At 40.8% G+C, this 17,103-nt stretch overlaps 1 protein-coding gene across 1 annotated transcript; it reads left to right on the plus strand.

Annotated features, from left to right (window-relative positions):
• Nucleotides 1-1,071: 1,071 nt before the first annotated feature.
• Nucleotides 1,072-11,418, plus strand: LOC106864669 (lipase member M-like). Its single transcript, XM_088169099.1, has 9 exons — nucleotides 1,072-1,239; nucleotides 3,217-3,331; nucleotides 3,585-3,783; nucleotides 4,567-4,676; nucleotides 5,518-5,654; nucleotides 6,610-6,750; nucleotides 7,477-7,548; nucleotides 8,835-8,903; nucleotides 10,091-11,418. The coding sequence occupies exons 1-9, from the start codon at nucleotides 1,108-1,110 to the stop codon at nucleotides 10,322-10,324; spliced, it is 1,209 nt and encodes a 402-aa protein (XP_088025225.1). The 5' UTR covers nucleotides 1,072-1,107; the 3' UTR covers nucleotides 10,325-11,418.
• The last annotated feature ends 5,685 nt before the right edge of the window (nucleotides 11,419-17,103 follow it).

The raw sequence follows: 17,103 nt of genomic DNA on the forward strand, positions 1-17,103 counted from the left end.
TTCATCTCTAGTGCAAATTGTGACTGACGCTGAATTTTTCAGGTTTTTTCCCAAACAATGCTACACATGCAGAAAAAGAGAAATGTAGTTTTTACTTTTGTTTGAACTAAATGAAATACCAGAAAGCAGTGGAATATTTACTCTGAAACTGTGCTTCCAGAGCACACAGGTAAGAATATTTCTGTTGTATTGACAGAAGAATTTGTAGGAGTGTTCTCCTCCAAAGTAGACAGACTACAGTGAGTTTGGATTTCAACATTAAAAGTATAAGAACATATAACTATAATAAAAGGATAAATATAAAAATTTATATAGGATAAATAATAAAAATAGAAAAAGTTATTAATACATGTATATAATATATATATATACTCTAATAGTGTAAAATACATAATAATTTTTGTATTGTATCAATCTATCGAAAATGTTCCAGTTCTGGCTTAATCAAAATGTTGTAGTTCCTCAAGAGATATGATAGATTTAATAAAAAATTAAAATATTTGACAACTCACTCACTCCTTCCCTCCTGAAGAAATTCAGTGCAAACAAATGAACAAGTATTTTACCTATCCTTTCTACACGCTCCAAATCTTGGTGATCTTCCCCATGGTGTTTCAGAGAAGACACTCTGGGTGTATGACTGCTCTCATCCATGCTAATTCCAAAGGTGGCTAGAGCCAAAAAGCAGGGCATTAACTACACAGAGTGCTCTACAATTTCTGTTCAGACAAGCTTTACTGTGACCACCAGACAATGATTAAAATACAGGAAGATTCAGCCTTTTCTTCAAGAAAGACAGATTTACAACAGAAAAGACCTAATGTAGAGACAAAGGAAGGTACTCATCACAAACTGCCATCAATATCATATAAACACAGGACCTGCTTGGTTCCTTCTCATCCTGGAGCCATTGACTCATTTGTGGTCCACATTCAACAGAAAGTAGACAATCCTTCCTTTACACTGGGTTCTTATGCTGGCAGTCCTTGGGGAGCAGTTCTTGGGCCACCTTCAGGAGACTCTCCTCTTGGGTCTTCCTGTGGAATTCCACACCACTTTCTTCCTAACACCAACACCCCTGCATGTGCTCTTCCACACAGCCCCAAGATGTGGTGCCTCCTGGTGCTGCTCTGCTCCCAAGGAATTGCCTTTTCAGCAGGATTCACAGCAGCCTCCACTCCAGCTGTTGACACAAGCCACTGCAAGAAGAGTCGCAACCCCGAATGCTTCATGAATGTTGTAAGCTGGGTCACCTCCCTCCCTTTTGTCCTAAAGCTTCTCTCCCAGCACCACTAGCACTGACTAACAGTGCCTACTGGGAGGCTAAAGTAAGTTGCCTTCAAAGGGGTCACACCAGCATCACAAGGAAATGTTGATGCACTTATCCAAACAGGCTGAGCTAGAGAGAAGAATTCCTTTCCAGTGGAAAGAAAGGCTGGCTTCTAGTCTCAAGGCCTGCCCTTCTGTGACAACCTGTTTGCCCACTACAGTGGTAAGGGAGCTTGAACCCCTTCTCCAAACAGCAGATTCTCCCAACAAAAACCCCTTGCTCTGAATCACCAAAGGTTTCCTCACCATGGCAGCAGTGTAGTAGGTGGTGCTGTGAGTGAGTCTGTCATAGGAGATCCACCCTCCATGGCTTGCTTAACCACACCTCGGCAAGAAAAGGTTCCCTGTGGACCAGATAGAAACACTGATGCATGTTTACACTCTAGAAAGGTACAACCTTCTTGTGGGGGAGAGTGGGAGTTTCAGACAATGTTCAAAGAGAAGCCCTTCTGTCAAGTTATGATGTGCTGAAAGGACCCCCTTGATTTCTGAACTCCTCCCCAAAGAAGAGCTTGGGTGCAGCTGAATCCAGTCTTAGCCTCCATCTCTCACTGCAGAAGGCTAAATTAAATAAATAATATATATAAATTATATAGATATATATTATATAAATAAATTACATATAAATTATATATAAATTATATAAAGAAATTATATATAAATTATAAAGGTGTGATTGAACCATTCTACAACTTTGTCCTGCAGGACTAACCATGGCAAACCAAATATATTTATATTAAAAAAATAATGATTCATTATTAGTAATGATTCGACCAAAACATCCTGATCAGAAATTTTTACTACACAGAACAGTAGCTAAAACTACTGGCATAAGATAAGACAGTGCATTATATCAAAGCAATCTTATAAAAGCAATTGTAGTTAAGTTAGCAAAAGGAAACTATTATTAAAGTAGAGGTTGATGTAACTCCCCCTCACCCATACCAGCTACCATGGCCAAAATCTCTTTTGCTCAGCCTCAAGGAGTAACTTTGAGGGGCATCCCAACCCAAAGGAGAAATCTTCATACACACTCCAAGAAGGGATATGTTAGGAGAACTAAACCATATGGAAGTGGACTGGACTTTCAGAGTACAGAGTGATTGACTGTCAATCTTATGACTCCAGGTTGCCTTAGCAGTTTATCTTTTCCAGATCTTTGCCTCATTATCACCATGCTGATTTGGGGATGATGTGTTAGATCTGTTTTAGCGTAATTCAACACCAACAAGGGTACGTGATGCTCCTTCCCATCCCACCACTGGTAGCTTGAAAAATAGGACATTATTTGACAGGTTTGACCACATTCCAAGGTAGAATCTCTACAGACCTGTGTCAGCTTTGCAAAACAGGATATCGCCTATCTCCCAAAAGGTTAGCCACTCACTTTGTCCCGTAATAGGGGATCAAATATTTGGCAATATCTATCATCTAAACAGGTCTGAAGAAGACTTTACTGCATCCTGCTACTCTTACAAGTCTGTGTAGTGCTTGAGCACCACAACCACAGCAATTACCAGAATTAGAGTGATACAGCATTAAGTAGAATACACAAACCACTTCACAGAAACACATCCCAACTCCTCTTGCTGTTCTTTGCATCCTCCAGCCTCCATGGATATAGTAGGGCAGCTATAGGATCATCCACAAAAAAGAGAGACCTGGGGTTTGTTTTCCTGCTGGAGTCCCTTTTGATGTCCCTCCCTACCAGTACAACACAGAGCAGTAGAGAAAGGCTAGCAATATTTATCAGGCTATCTCATTTACCTTCCTGGCATGTTCCTGGCTAGCTTCACATTCCTGGGCAGAAGCAGCCTCCAAACCATTCCTACACTAATATTTACACTGTAAATGAATGGTAACAAACTCTCCTTTGGCTTTCTACAGAGTGAAATTATCAGATATCATGGATTCCCCAGTGAGGAATATGAAGTTACAACAGAGGATGGATACATTCTTACTGTGTACAGAATTCCTGCTGGGAGGAACAGCCGAAATTCTGGTATGACACATAGGATATAAGGAAGGTCTGGGAGCCAACTCTTACATGGATTCCCCATCTTTCCCCTTTGCATATGCAATGGCAAGTTCCACACCTTTCCATCTCAGTAAGGGCACCCAGTCTTTCAGCCTAGATTGCAGCCTGAATTCTGTCTATTGGTTAAAACCCTCCTGCTAAATCAATTTCTGCACCTCAGTTTTAACTACATATTACCTATTACTACTAAAGCCTAAGAAAATCTCTTCTGTTTTAGGCAAGAAGGCTGCAGTCTTGCTACATCATGGTCTTACATCAGACTCTACTCAGTGGATTTCCAACCTGCCCAACAACAGCTTGGGCTTCATCCTTGCAGATGCTGGCTACGATGTCTGGTTGGGAAACAGCCGAGGGAACACCTGGTCTTTAAAACACAAGACTCTTAAGCCCTGCCAAAAGGAGTTCTGGCAGTTCAGGTACTCTGTGGAGAAAGAATTTCTGAGGAAAGTAGCTTTCATGCAATTAGTAAGATTAGCATATCTTACTAGAATGCAGAAGCTTTCCCCTTCTGGCAATATGAAAAAAATTCCCTGCTAAGTTATATGAAGACATTACATGTTTTCATATATCCTGAATTCAAGCGGGACATGCAATGTTTAAGGAGAATTGACAAACTCTTTTCCAGAGACGCAGCCACTCCTGAGCATATTAGGGAGGTTATAAGAAGGAATTGGCTGCATGATCTGAACAGGCTTTCCTGGAATCAGCACACACAGAAGCAAAGCTGGAAGTACTCGGGTCACCTTTGTCCATCCACCATGCTGGTTTCTTTGGGAAAAGACTTCCAGAACTGGGAGGCATCTGTAACCTTGAAGTGTCCCACCAGACACCATGTCCCAAGTGCAGAAAGGACAGGAGACTGCTGAGCTCAGTCTAGAAATCAGATCTAGCACTTATCTGAGAGAAAAATGTTTCTCATAACCCGTGCAGGTGAAAGCACTGATTAAATTCAGTTCCCCAAGGGCTGCAGCTGTCGCATGAAACTGGCACTTGATCCACACAGAGCCCAAGGCATCAGGCAGCCAGGCTGCACAGCTGCACCCCTCTGCCCACTTCTCCAGCTCAAGCAAGGATACAGACACAGTGTGCAACCTCCTCCTTCAATGGGTCCTGCTCGGTGCAATGAGCAAAACTGACAGTCAGTAACTCCCACTCTGATAGTCAAATTGTCTGCCAGCTTTTTGTGTTTTTCCCCGCAGCTTCGATGAAATCGGTAAATATGATATTCCAGCAGAGCTGAACTTCATCATGAATAAAACTGGGCAGAAGGATATTTACTATATTGGTCACTCTGAAGGGACAACTGCAGGTAATGTTAGAACTGTCTGGGTACCAAACAGTCAGTGTTAGTGTTCATGATTTATGTATAAGTTCTGTGAGCACACTCTGAGGTTTGTCACAGTGTACCATTGTACTTTCACAAAAACAAACTCAGAAACAGAGGAGAAATTTGAGAGAAGTAGCTTTATTAGAAAAATATTTTCCTTCCCTCCTATATGTGCATTATAAGAGTCTTTTTGCAGAATGAATAGTACACACCAAGTCACCACCTTCTTTGTCTTTGGATAATTATGTCAGCCAGTCAAATCCATCAGTGGAGAAATTTAAACACATTCAGGAAACAGAAAGGGACAAACCCGTTTTAGCTTTAATGCCTTCCTTATACTCTTCCTTTATGTGTGAATTCATTTTCATGGAAGTATGTATGTCGCTACAAAGAAAAATTCTATTCTTAATCCTCAAATAAGTATTGCATTGCTGAATGACAGCATACACACATACAGCCTTTAGAGACTGCAAGCTGAGAAACTCTTTATTTTGAGTTTAGAGAACTCGAGAAAGAATTTAGATTTCAAAAATCTGATTAATGGACTTTTTCAACCAAAACTGGCCTTAACACAAAATTCTCATTCTGACAAAAGCATTATCAGGACATGCTCTAACGAGCTTGTATTCTTCGAATGAACTTTATCTTCCAAATAAAAGATTTAAGCAAGAATCAAACATTTTCTTTATGTCTGCACCTCAGAAATGGAAAACAGCCAATGGGATGTTAATCTAGTCTCACTCTTTTGCTGCCTACTGCTTTTTTTTTAGTTTGTTCTGTGGAGATCTCTTCATCAACTTGATTTCTTTTTCTGAGCTTGCAGGCTTCATAGCGTTTTCTACTTATCCTGATTTGTCTCAGAAGATTAAAGCATTCTTTGCTTTGGCACCAGTGGCCACCATCACACATGCTAGCAGTCCTGCCCTAATGATTGCACAGCTTCCCCAGTGGCTGACCAGGGTAAGTCATTTCTCCTTCTAAAAAGAAAGACAAAATAGTCGGCTTTGTTTCTACTGCACTCACTCAATCTGAGCTTTAAAGGGGTGATCAGTTAGAATTGAATTCAGTGCATCAGACTGCTGGCAGTGCCTGTAGATATCAGACTTTCCAGAGAGCTAAGCTGCAAGGTTTCACATTTTCACATGGTATCTCTTGTGCAATTTCTTTAAGCTAGCAGGAATACTTTCACCATTATTTATTTAAGTTACATATTTCTGAAGAACTTTCAAATACCAGAACAAAAGAAATCTAATGTAGTCTACTAAATCTAGCCTAAAGACCAAACAAAACCACAATTAAGATATTTCACACCTCAATTTTATCAGACATGCAGATCATTTATGCTTGTAAAATATTTACTTGTAAAATGATACATGAAACCTAAACACTAGAACATGTCAACTTAATATAATTTGCTGGGAATGTGGAAATTATGCATGCTGTACTTCATGTCAAATCACAGAAGCACATCCTCTTCCTGTCCAAGCTGCACCCATGATGTGACAATAGAGCTTTCAGCTCTACACCCTTCTCATTTGCCTCATTTGTCTGATCCCTCTTTACTTAGTAGTACTCACAGTACAGTTTGCACATGCCAGGAAAAAATATTAGGGCAAAGAGGGACTTTCTGTATTCTGCAGCCATCATTGCAGCCAACTTCTCCCTGAGATCAGTACAGTAAAAACAGATGGACAGTGACCTCCAGCATTCATCTCAGGGAGAAGGAGGAACAAGTGGTCTGTCCTTGGGAAGAACACACTATAAAGAAAGTGGGATGGCAAGCAGTTTCAGCAGCCTTGCCTCTTGTGAAGAGTAAAGCTATTAAAGAAGAGAGTGTGACTTAAAGAAGAGGGAGTTTTCTGCATGGAATAATCTTGCAACAGCTAAAAAAGTTTTTCCCTTTTCCTCCACTCAGTTACTACTTGGCAGCAAAGGATTTCTTCAATACAATGAACTGTTCAAAGGATCGGTAATACAGTTCTGTGCATGTCAGGAAAAAGTTTGTGGCAGTATCTTCTGCTACCTATTCGGAGGCAGGATGCAAAATATGAACACGGTAAGGACATCCAAGAAAAGCTTAATACAAGTAAATCTGAAGTAGCTTTGAAGGGTAACTGGATGGAGAAACATCTTTTTCTCTTTCTCACAATTCATATCTTTTCCTTCCTAAACAACGAGACATCTGACTCATCTGAACATAAGAGATGGTTTCTTTTTGTTTGCTACACATTGAAACATTTCCAGCCAAAATTCAAAGCTGTTTCTGCATACTTCTCCCAGCAGAAAGATTGCATTCCTTTACTCTGGCTGCTACCTGTTTTTCTTACAGAACTTTCACATGTCTGTTCTCCAATTACCTTTCACCTCTCAGGCCGTTTAACAAGTGTGCCCATAAAAAGCTCTCACACGTGCTTCTTCATTATGTTCAAGAGAACCGTGTATTACCAATCTTTCTCCACTGATCATGCACAGCAATATTTAACAGCATCACACATAGATCTGAGAAAACAAAGGCCATACCACGCTTTTCAAATGATGCTTTCTCTATGGATAAGTACTAATGTTGAAAAGATTATCCCAAAGGTATAAAATCCTATGAATCTTTCCTACTGTAAACTAGTAAATTTGTGAATCTTTCCTCAACTTCCTTTTCTGTATCTGAAGAATATCCTAGAAAAATGGGGTTCTAACACAGCACCAATATGTTGCTCAGGGCCTTCACAGCTTTATTATGTCACAGCACTGGATCTCTGCCTTCATAACACTTTTGCTTTGTCTGCAGAGTCGAACAGATGCATACTCAGGACATTACCCAGTTGGAACATCAGTAAAGAATATTATTCATTGGCAACAGGTATAACTGTGCTGACATATAAACGCTCTTACTATGGCTTTTCATACAACTGACAGCCAACAGGGAAGCCCAGAGGTGACAGATCTGGAAATCTGCCCATCACATCTCACCTGTCACAGAAGGAGCCCTGCTTCCTATGGCTCACCGGATCATTCCCTGAATTTCCCCTTTGGCACCAGGCTCTGAGATTTCCCCAGGGCACATCACACCTCTCCATGCTAGGCTCTAATGGCTGCCAGTCTCCATCCTTCTTTATGGAGACGTGTGCCTTGAAAGCTGCAGAAGTGAACACAAGCATTGTCTAGGCACTTGGCAGGTGGGATAAGTGAGAACTTTACAGACAGGGATGAACCAGACAAAGAAGTGATCTTGGTTAAAGCTTGTCTCCCAGAGGGTTAATTGCAGCATTGATAACATTCTAAAGCCAGTTTACTGCACAAATGCTTCTGCTGGCTCAATGGCAAAACGGGGAACTGCCTCTTCTGCTGGTACCTCATGCCACTCTCACACCTAAGCTGTTCTCCCTACACTCCAAATCAGACCAGGGCAAGATGGCATTGGCTCAGAAGCACATCACCGTATGTGAACTGCAAACTTAAGTGAACTTAAACCAGCCCTAAAATACATGCGTGCTGCTGCACACCCTCCTGCCTAAAATTCCTGGTATCCAGACCAGAAACCCAGCATCCAGAGCCAGAAAACAGAGATGAGATAGCAGATTTCTGTCACATCCTCAGTTACTTAGAGGTTTGGATAAAAAACATGCATACGCATTGTCAGTAAGACAGGTCAATCCTTTATGGTTTTGATTTTCCCTTTAGACAAGTCACAGAAGACAAACGTTTGTGTTAAAGTAATCACGCCCTGCTACCAATACGCCTGTATTCAGTACAGAGCCCCTGATATCATTGCCACTACTGTGGGCAGACCCCACCAGACCAAGCAGGCACACAAAAGACAAGGATTAGGAGAAGGTATCCCAGGCTAGTGAGAGCCCTGACATGCTCCTACATCACAAAGAAGCCACATTAGCCAACTAAAGAGCCAATTAAGATAGGGCAGCAAGGTATTAGTAATTAAACATAAAAGGGTGGTGGTTGGAGATCAGGAGATAATGTTAGCAAGGGGAAAAGGTGGTGAAACCACTTATCCCATGATCCCTTCTCAGTATCCCTGGAATCCTGGCTACTGCCTGAGATTTGACTTCAATCATATGCACGAAAACAACTCCTGCTCTCTGTCTTTTAACACTTTCATTTTATCTGTCCTTGTTACAATATTAACAGATCCTACATGCAGACCAACTTCAAGCTTATGACTATGGCTGTAAGGAAAACATGAAGAAATACAACCAGGTAAGGCAATTCGTTTTGCTGAAAACTCATCCTTGGGTCCTTGCAAAAACTAAGAATAGAAAAATTCATATATTAACACTTCGAGTGCTACAAAAAGACAGGGAGGGTGGTCTTAGGTAAAGTTTCAGCTGAATGTAATACTCATAATTGTCAAAGTCTATTTATAAACACGGCATGTACAGATTCTCGCAGCCTCCCCTACAGACACAAGGATGTGTCCAACCAGGATGTGTCAGCTCCCCTGCCATTCCCAAAAGGCTAAGAGCCACACCCAGGTTCCAGGACTGCATAAGTGCACAGCTCTTTCCCAAAAATTTTCAAGGTCTGCCTTTCAATTAAACACTGAAATGGGAGGTAAAAGAATTAAAAAAAAAAAAAAAAAAAGGTGGAAATTAATATCTTGGTTTTCAGAGGATAATTGCTGTAAAAATTAAACTTAAGTAATGGTTCAGTATGACAAGTGGAGACTGCTGGGGAGATCTAAAGCATCCTGTATGAAAAAAAGGAAACAGCAAAGTTTGGTCGGAAGGAGCTTTAGTTACTGCATGGTCAACACTTCAAAATGCCCTGTTCCTCTTGCAACACTTATAACATGCCCGATTATTTTTTGAGGTTTGATCAGATCAGTTGACTTGTAGTGAGCTTTGTGAGTCAGGGCAGGCTATTTCATGGGTGGCACGTTATTTTACAGGTGGATAAAGATTCCAAAGACACCTTCCTTCTCAGACACCTTTCATACCCACATATGGTCTTTAAATACCTGAAGTTTAAATCTCAGAATGGGCAATGTTTTATTCCCAGTATTGTGGAAGGTTAGGAAACTGTCCAAAAAGCAGTCAAGAAGAAAGATAACTGAACCACCCTTTGATAATAGGGGTCAGTTTAAAAACATCTTGTGCATGGTCCCTTACCACACGGACAAACAACCATCCTGCATTAACTCGTTTGTTCAGATCTCAGATGATTTCCATTTTTATCTTCTGGTTTTCTTCAGCTTCTTCTGTGATGACAAGCACGGCAGGGAAAGGGGTTAGGGCAATGAACAATAAGAGGGTGGCCTTCATCCTTACGGTTTTATTGTAGGCAGTGCAGAAGCAAAAACAAAGAGAGGTGCTTGCACAGAAACCTTTCTCTAAACACAGCTTTGATACAGCAGCACTCACTCAGGTCTCCTCCCTGTCTTACAGACTGCTCCTCCTGTGTACACAATAGAAGAGATAAAGATACCAACTGCTGTTTGGAGTGGTGGACAGGACAAATTTGCAAATCCAAAAGACATGGCAAGACTACTTCCTCGGATTACTAATCTCATTTACCACGAGAATTTTCCTCCATGGGGACATCTTGATTTCATCTGGGGCCTTGATGCAACTGAGAAAATGTATCTGAAAATCATTGAACTACTAAGAAAATATGTTTAAAGTGCCACAGAAGGATTTAATTCATGCAGTAGAAACCCCAGAGATTTCTATTTAGCTGTTGATTATTGGGCTCGGGATAGGTGTACAGGTTTACAAACTACTGACAATTGGTTTTCCATTTTTTTCCATTGTTTCCTGTGTTGTATTTTGCTGAAGTGAATCATCTGCCATCCTGATAGCGTTTTCCCCTTTTTCCTCTCCTCACTTTACCAACAGTGGCAAGGAAGACCCCAAAGATTTTCATTTGTTCAACTACTCTGGCATCTAAGCAGACAGGAGCTGGCTATACTGGTCGAAATGCAAAGAAATCCAACACCAAAACATATATGTCAGAGAAAAAAGCACTTGACTGTTGGATCAGCGCAGATACTCTCTTACCCTCACACTGTTATTCCTTTTACTACAAAGAGCACAACTGTCTTCACTCTCATAACCTGGCAACTGGGGATTGAGAAGATGTAGGCATAGCAGCTGATTTAACAAAACATGAGTATTGGTCTAATACTGATACTCAACTGTGATGGACAGTAGGCTATCTAACATTTTAAAGTTAGAAACTGGATGTTTATTCAGCAGTGTGATGTAACCCTCCAATACTCACTGCAAATTTACAGGTCATCACAGAGTCTATTTATTGACAAAAGCTTCAAACAATTACATATTCATAATACCAGCACCTCCCATTCTCCACTTCCTATGGTAATTAGCTTGAATGGCTATTAAGTATGTGTGGTTGGCTTCTTAAATGAAGTCTGAGGTCGTTTTTGTGGGGAGGGGGTCTTAAAAAGAGGAAGTAAGGTGAGTCTTCCTCACCCTCAACTCTCAACCTTTTCTATCAATGACAATACAAATGCCTTCTGGGAGAACTCCAATTTCCCTCCCTTCATGACTTTGAATAAGTTTCTGGTTGCAATTGTTCTGTTTCTTTGGATCTACTTACAAGTTTCATCTTTTCCCATTTAAAGCACAGCTGAGCAAACATAATATGACAGGCAATGAATTATTAAAGTTTCAGATAACTATCTCAATCCCACTTTCTTCTAACTAACTTCTAACTTTTAACTAGAATCCTAATTTCTCGAAGATTTCACAGCAAACTGCACAGAAAAGGCAACTGCATCCTCCTCAATAAATATGCCTGCCAATATCAGTAAAGAACTTGAAGCTCTCCTAGGTCCTCAGTTCATCATGTCAGTGCTTGTCTATAAGACTGTTCCAGGGGGTAAAGATCACACCAGATGCTTCATCATTACATGGGAAGTCAGGAGAGCTCCGGCTCTGTGGGTGTTTCTGGGTGGGGGCATAAACCCAGATTCCTCAGTCAAGAATTGTGGAAAGTGAAACCCATTTGATAATAATCTGGGAGATAAAGACCAATATAAACAAAACATGTTTGTCTCTCATACTACAGAAAACACATGCAAAGGACATCTTCATGCAAACATATGCAAGTGACACACCTCCTCGAGCAATGTGTGGAACCACTGGGGACTGAGTTCTCAGCTTCTGGAGACCATTGCAGTCCAAGACACAGAGTGGCTACTCTTGCCTACACCACATCATTTATAAATCCCAGTGTCCTGAGCACCCCAGGGAACTCAAAACACACCTGGCTCACCTCCATAAAGCAGCAGGGCAGACCCAGCACTGGCACAACAAACACTGCACCCAATACAGACAGGGGCTCAGGTCTGAAGGCAGGAGGAATAGGACCCACAATTCCAGCTTAGGTGAAGAGGAAGACAGGGGCTCTCTGAGGGCCTCCCTTCACCTCTGCTCTCATTCACACTTCTGCAGCAGCAGACAGCATTCAGATAAGGTGCACAGGATGAACCTGACAGTGTCACTTTGCACAGAACGTACAGTGCAAGGGACGGAAGAGACCAGAATCCTTTAACCCTCACCAGAGATGCCTTTTCCCAACCATAGAGTCAGGGCTAATCATGAACTAGAACACAGTCTGCCCACCTGTAAAAAAAGCAGTGGGCAGACACTGAAGAATGTAAAGTAGAGTTTGAAGAATAGATATGCCAATGATTGAGTGTTTACAATCTCTGTTTGTACAATACTTCTTCTTCTGCAAGCCTTTCAGACCAGGATTTAATTGTTCAGTATATAAGGCTTCAGGAAAGGTGAGAAGTACTCACAGGACATGCAAGGGTTTTCATGGCTGAGAGCACTCAGTACCAGATCGCCAAATAAGGGGTCCAAGAAAAGCAGTAATTTTTTTAGTTTTCTAATCAGTTGTGGAGTACGTCGGGTCCTAGTAGTTTACCCAGGTCCAGATGAATGCCACATCTGAAGCTGCCTGATGTTTTCAGAGTTTCTTGCATCACTCTCTGCTTAGTTTTGCTGAACTAGTGATAAATCTCCAGTTATTTAGCAAGTTTTACTATACATGAGGTAAAGATGAAAGGCACAGTCTGAAGAACAAAGCATTCAACCAATAGGCAGGAGGTGAAGGTAAAGCTTGACTTGCAACTTGGAGAGCAATTTCAATTTACAATTGCTTTCTTCTTTAGAACTCCAGAAGATTGCCTAAATTACATCAGGTTTTGCAATTGTTTAGAAAAAAGGAAGACACTTTGTAATATCAAAATATTCTGAACCAATTCATAGCCTCTTGCTTTGCATCATAATTATACAAAAAGCATGCTATGAACTTAACAGTGCCTGTATGAATATGAACACGAATTTACCCAGAAAACTGTATCTCAAAATGTTTCAAGAGAGAAAATGAATGTATAGGAAAGTATGAACTAATAAGAATAAAACTGTAGACAGCATTTGAACAATCTTTAAACACCTGTGTAATTAAGCCAGATGACACTGGCCTCCACTGCAATACTATCTCAGAGTAGTAGATCTGGAGAGAGGCAAGAAATCCTTTCAGAAGAAGCTACAGACTATTCAGCGAATCACCTTGTGAATGCACAGATTCAAGCTCCTTGTAACACTGAAAGAGGAGGAGATATTTGATTTTCTTGAACAGCTTTTTAAAAATAAAGGGGTGGCTTTCAGCATAGAAATGTAACCTTTAAAAGCAACATGCTTTTAAGGTAATGCTACCTTCCGAAGATGAAACACAGCACAATGCACTCTTTTCACAGTCACAAAGGACCAAAATCCTTATTTTTTCCCACACATACAAATGGGAAATTTACAACAGAATATGTTTAGGCAGAATTTAAGCAAAAGTACAGGGAAATACTAAATCAACCATAGTTTGGGGACAAACCCATGAAGATAAGATAAAAAAAATACCTTTATTATCTGTATTCAGTGTAAGCCAAGGAGATGTCTCCTTTTTGCAAAGTTGTTTGTTGCTTGCACCACGTACAAAATCGTTCTGATCTCAACACAGAAGAACAGAAAATGTTGAACGCATACTTTGTGAAGCTGCAATAACTATGCTGGTTATTGCATTTTCTTTGCTTCTATAAACAATACTACTGATGGCTTGTAATAGACAAAGGAAAACATTTCCAAAGGGAAAAAACTTCCAGATCCCTACAAGCCAGGGTATGGGCAGCTGCAAAGGGAACAGAACAAGCCCAGTCAAGACGTTCAACAGCGTCAGTAACTGCAGGAAATGATCACGTACCTCTGAATAAAGTATCCCCATGCCTATTCTTCACTCTGCAGCTCCTTCTTGTTCAACAGCCCAACAAGTTACCCTCACTTGAATGCGCTTGAGCTTGTTTCAATCTGGTTAATAGTTTACTTTAAAGTATCGCTTTTTCTTAAGCTACCTTTCCTCTTAGTGCTTTCTACTCAGTAGCGTAAAACAATCGTCTTCAGAAGCCCAACCCAGGGAGGTAAACGTGAGAGCAGCAGCTTATGGGAGACTGCCGGAACAAGTTACAGCACAGAAGCATTTTCCTCTGTCATTTTTGCAATAACATCCTCCAGTTGCCTAAAAAGGAAAGTAGCAGAACAGGTTGAGGAGAGGAAGGAGAGAGAGAGAGAGACAGAGAGAAGGGAAGAAAGTTTCACAAGTAAGGAAATGGAGGAGTGCAAAGAATAAAGAGCATGAAATCGAAAACTTAAATAAGGAAGAATTGTACCTAGTTTGCCACCCAAACTACTGTTGACTAAAATACCTTCCAAATCTTCTGCAAGAACACCTAAAATGCTTGTCACGAAAAGGGAAGCAATTAGATACCACCCCTTTAATGAAAGCTCACAGTATAATTAGCCTCTCACTCTTTAATTAAACAGGCCGGCCAATTTCATCACTTCTGCTCAGTCTTCTCTTTCTAGCCCGGCCCAAGCAATGAATATGATTTATGTCTAACCTAATAATTTTATTTGCTAATTGAGGAGAGAATTATTGCTGATGGCCCTGAGGACAAGATGCTGATAGCATTTCTGTATATACTAGTTATTTCCGGACAAGGCTTGTGTATTTCAAATGCCTGCATTCACTTCAAAATTATCTTTTCCATTTATAGTTGAAATTCTGTCTTTCCTATAAATTCCTGTATTTCAAGAAAAATTTTAAAAAAAGCTTTTAAAACATATGCATGTATATATATATATGCAAATGTATAAAGTCATAGGTTCACTTCTGCTTAACCTATTGCTTCAGTGCTCTTTGCCATGCTTGAAAATTAAGATTAGAATTTTCTTTTTTTTTATTTTTTTAAGGAATAAGGGTTTTTTCTCCAAAAGGTGCCAAGACTCAGTGCATGGACAAACGGTCACCTATCCAGTCTGTGTAAAATCATGATTCTTTCTTCCTGACACAATTTGACAACACTTCAAAAGTTTCATGTGAGTCAGAAGGGAACTAAATATTTTTCAGAAGGGCCTTCACCAGAGCAGTAATGAGGTAAACTAACTTTTTAAACTAGATATCAATAGCTTCAGAACAGCATATTCAATAAAAGTCACAGAAGATCATTTGTCTCTTTAAATTCCAAGCACTGGAGCTTGTAGTGCTGCAAATCACGAGTTGCACTACTCTCAGGAAAGCAATCTGCGACATGTTGGAGTCATGTGTGCAGAACTGTCCTCTGAAATGCATGTTCCCAAGAAATTCAGTCCTGGAATGGCCAGTGGCTGGACAAGAGGAACACTAACACCTCACACTTTCCCTCAGAAGACTTTGAAGTATTTGTACAAAAATATCTTTGCAGCAACTCCAGTGCTCCTTGCACCTCTGCTGCAGGACAGGATGAACACAACAGACCCAACAACACAAAGAAAATCCTCCATGGCATGAACCAGAGCCTCTGTTTTCAAGCACTAAACTGAGCTCATGCGAGTTCCAGCTCCAGGCCAGACTACCTGGGCTTCAGCATTTTAAACCAGAACTCTTGCTGTCTCAACAGTCCCGGTTGTCTAAGTAAGGACAGCCCATCCTGGGAAGTTGCTGTTTCTAGGTTTTGTGTTTCCTGTTCTCTTTTTATAAGTATCACTTTAATTCTCTTTTCCATTTTCAAGTGGGCTAACATCTCTTTTTCCTCTTCACTTGGTTCCCATCAACAATATCAGACAATATATCATGAGTCCCATATGCCACCACAAGGTGATACAGGTAAAATGTTGCAAACCATTCCCAGCTGGCAATTCTATAAAACAAAAAATGTAGGATGGTGTTAGCTGGGAACAGAGCAGGGAAAACTCTTCAATATTTCTCACTAAGCAGGCGGATCAGACCTGCTGAGCTGTGATGCTTTTCAGTCAGAAATCACCTTTTTGGCTTTTCTGCAGACTGTGCCAACTTCATAAAGCAGAATTTCTTCTGTGGGGACTCTCAGATTTTCTTTACTAAAAGTACTTACTTCATTCATTTTCCCAGGCAAGGCAGAACACCATTAGCACTGTTTCAAAGAATTTGCTGCATTAAGAAACCAGGCCAGTTTCAATGAGGATCAAGCCCCTCAGGCTGACAACAATTAACTCAGTGGTTAGGCAGGGGTCTCCAATATATTGTGTTCACAGAGTGCACAGAGTTCATGGAGATGGCTTGGAAATAAGACGAATTTGTGTTAGCACCCTCTCTTGACTCCAAGTTTAAACAACGTTTTCAAACTTTATTCAGTTTCTGAGAATCCCCACAGAAGCAGGGTAATTCAGAGCAAACCCTTTTTTGTATGTTCTGGTCCTCACAACTTTGAAATCACTTTGGTTTTCATTCTAAGGTTCTCTAAAAAAGAAGGATTGTCCCCAAGCAATCAGCAATTCAGAAAATAAGCAACTGGTGTGGAACCAGGGAACAAAACAGCTTTTGTGCTACCCACAGCAGCAGAGATCACATTCACAGCTAGAAAGTTTTGATAAAAGCTGGATTCTTCCTCCTTTTTATCCCACAATATAGTACTTACAGCCTTACTAACACAGGTAGCAATAGAGATAAAGATCTGACACAGCCTCAGGGAACAGGAATAAGCAAGTTCCTCCAGAGCATTCTAATGACAGGTTAGATGCCTCTTTACCTCACCACATCCATGGTGCAATTCGTTCTTTCAGTATGTCATGCAATGGCACTATTTAACATAGAATATCTCCACTCCTTAAATACTGCCAAACAAGCAGCACTTGTACATGCTCCCCTACAGACACACATCTCACACAGAGCTCTGCTGCTGCTCCTTTTATTGGCACAAGTTTCTGGCAGTGAATCCACAGGAGACAGATCAGGAGCTGCAGCAGGAGGTGCAAGCAAGGGAGTGAAAACAGAGGTGAGTTGCTTGTTCATGTGCATCCATGCTCTCCTTCTCTTTGCCCCTCTCCATACAGATGTGCTGTCCTGGTTCTGTGCAGCTGGTTCT

This window comes from Sturnus vulgaris, chromosome 8, assembly GCF_052056855.1.
Source record: "Sturnus vulgaris isolate bStuVul1 chromosome 8, bStuVul1.hap1, whole genome shotgun sequence".
NCBI lineage: Eukaryota > Metazoa > Chordata > Aves > Passeriformes > Sturnidae > Sturnus > Sturnus vulgaris.

Excerpts from the sequence above, each read along its gene's own strand:
- LOC106864669 (XM_088169099.1), top strand. The coding sequence starts at position 1,108 with ATGTGGTGCCTCCTGGTGCTGCTCTGCTCCCAAGGAATTGCCTTTTCA. Across the intron at positions 4,677-5,517 it reads CTCTGAAGGGACAACTGCAG|GCTTCATAGCGTTTTCTACT; the intron begins GTAATGTTAGAA and ends CTGAGCTTGCAG. Across the intron at positions 5,655-6,609 it reads TTCCCCAGTGGCTGACCAGG|TTACTACTTGGCAGCAAAGG; the intron begins GTAAGTCATTTC and ends TCCTCCACTCAG.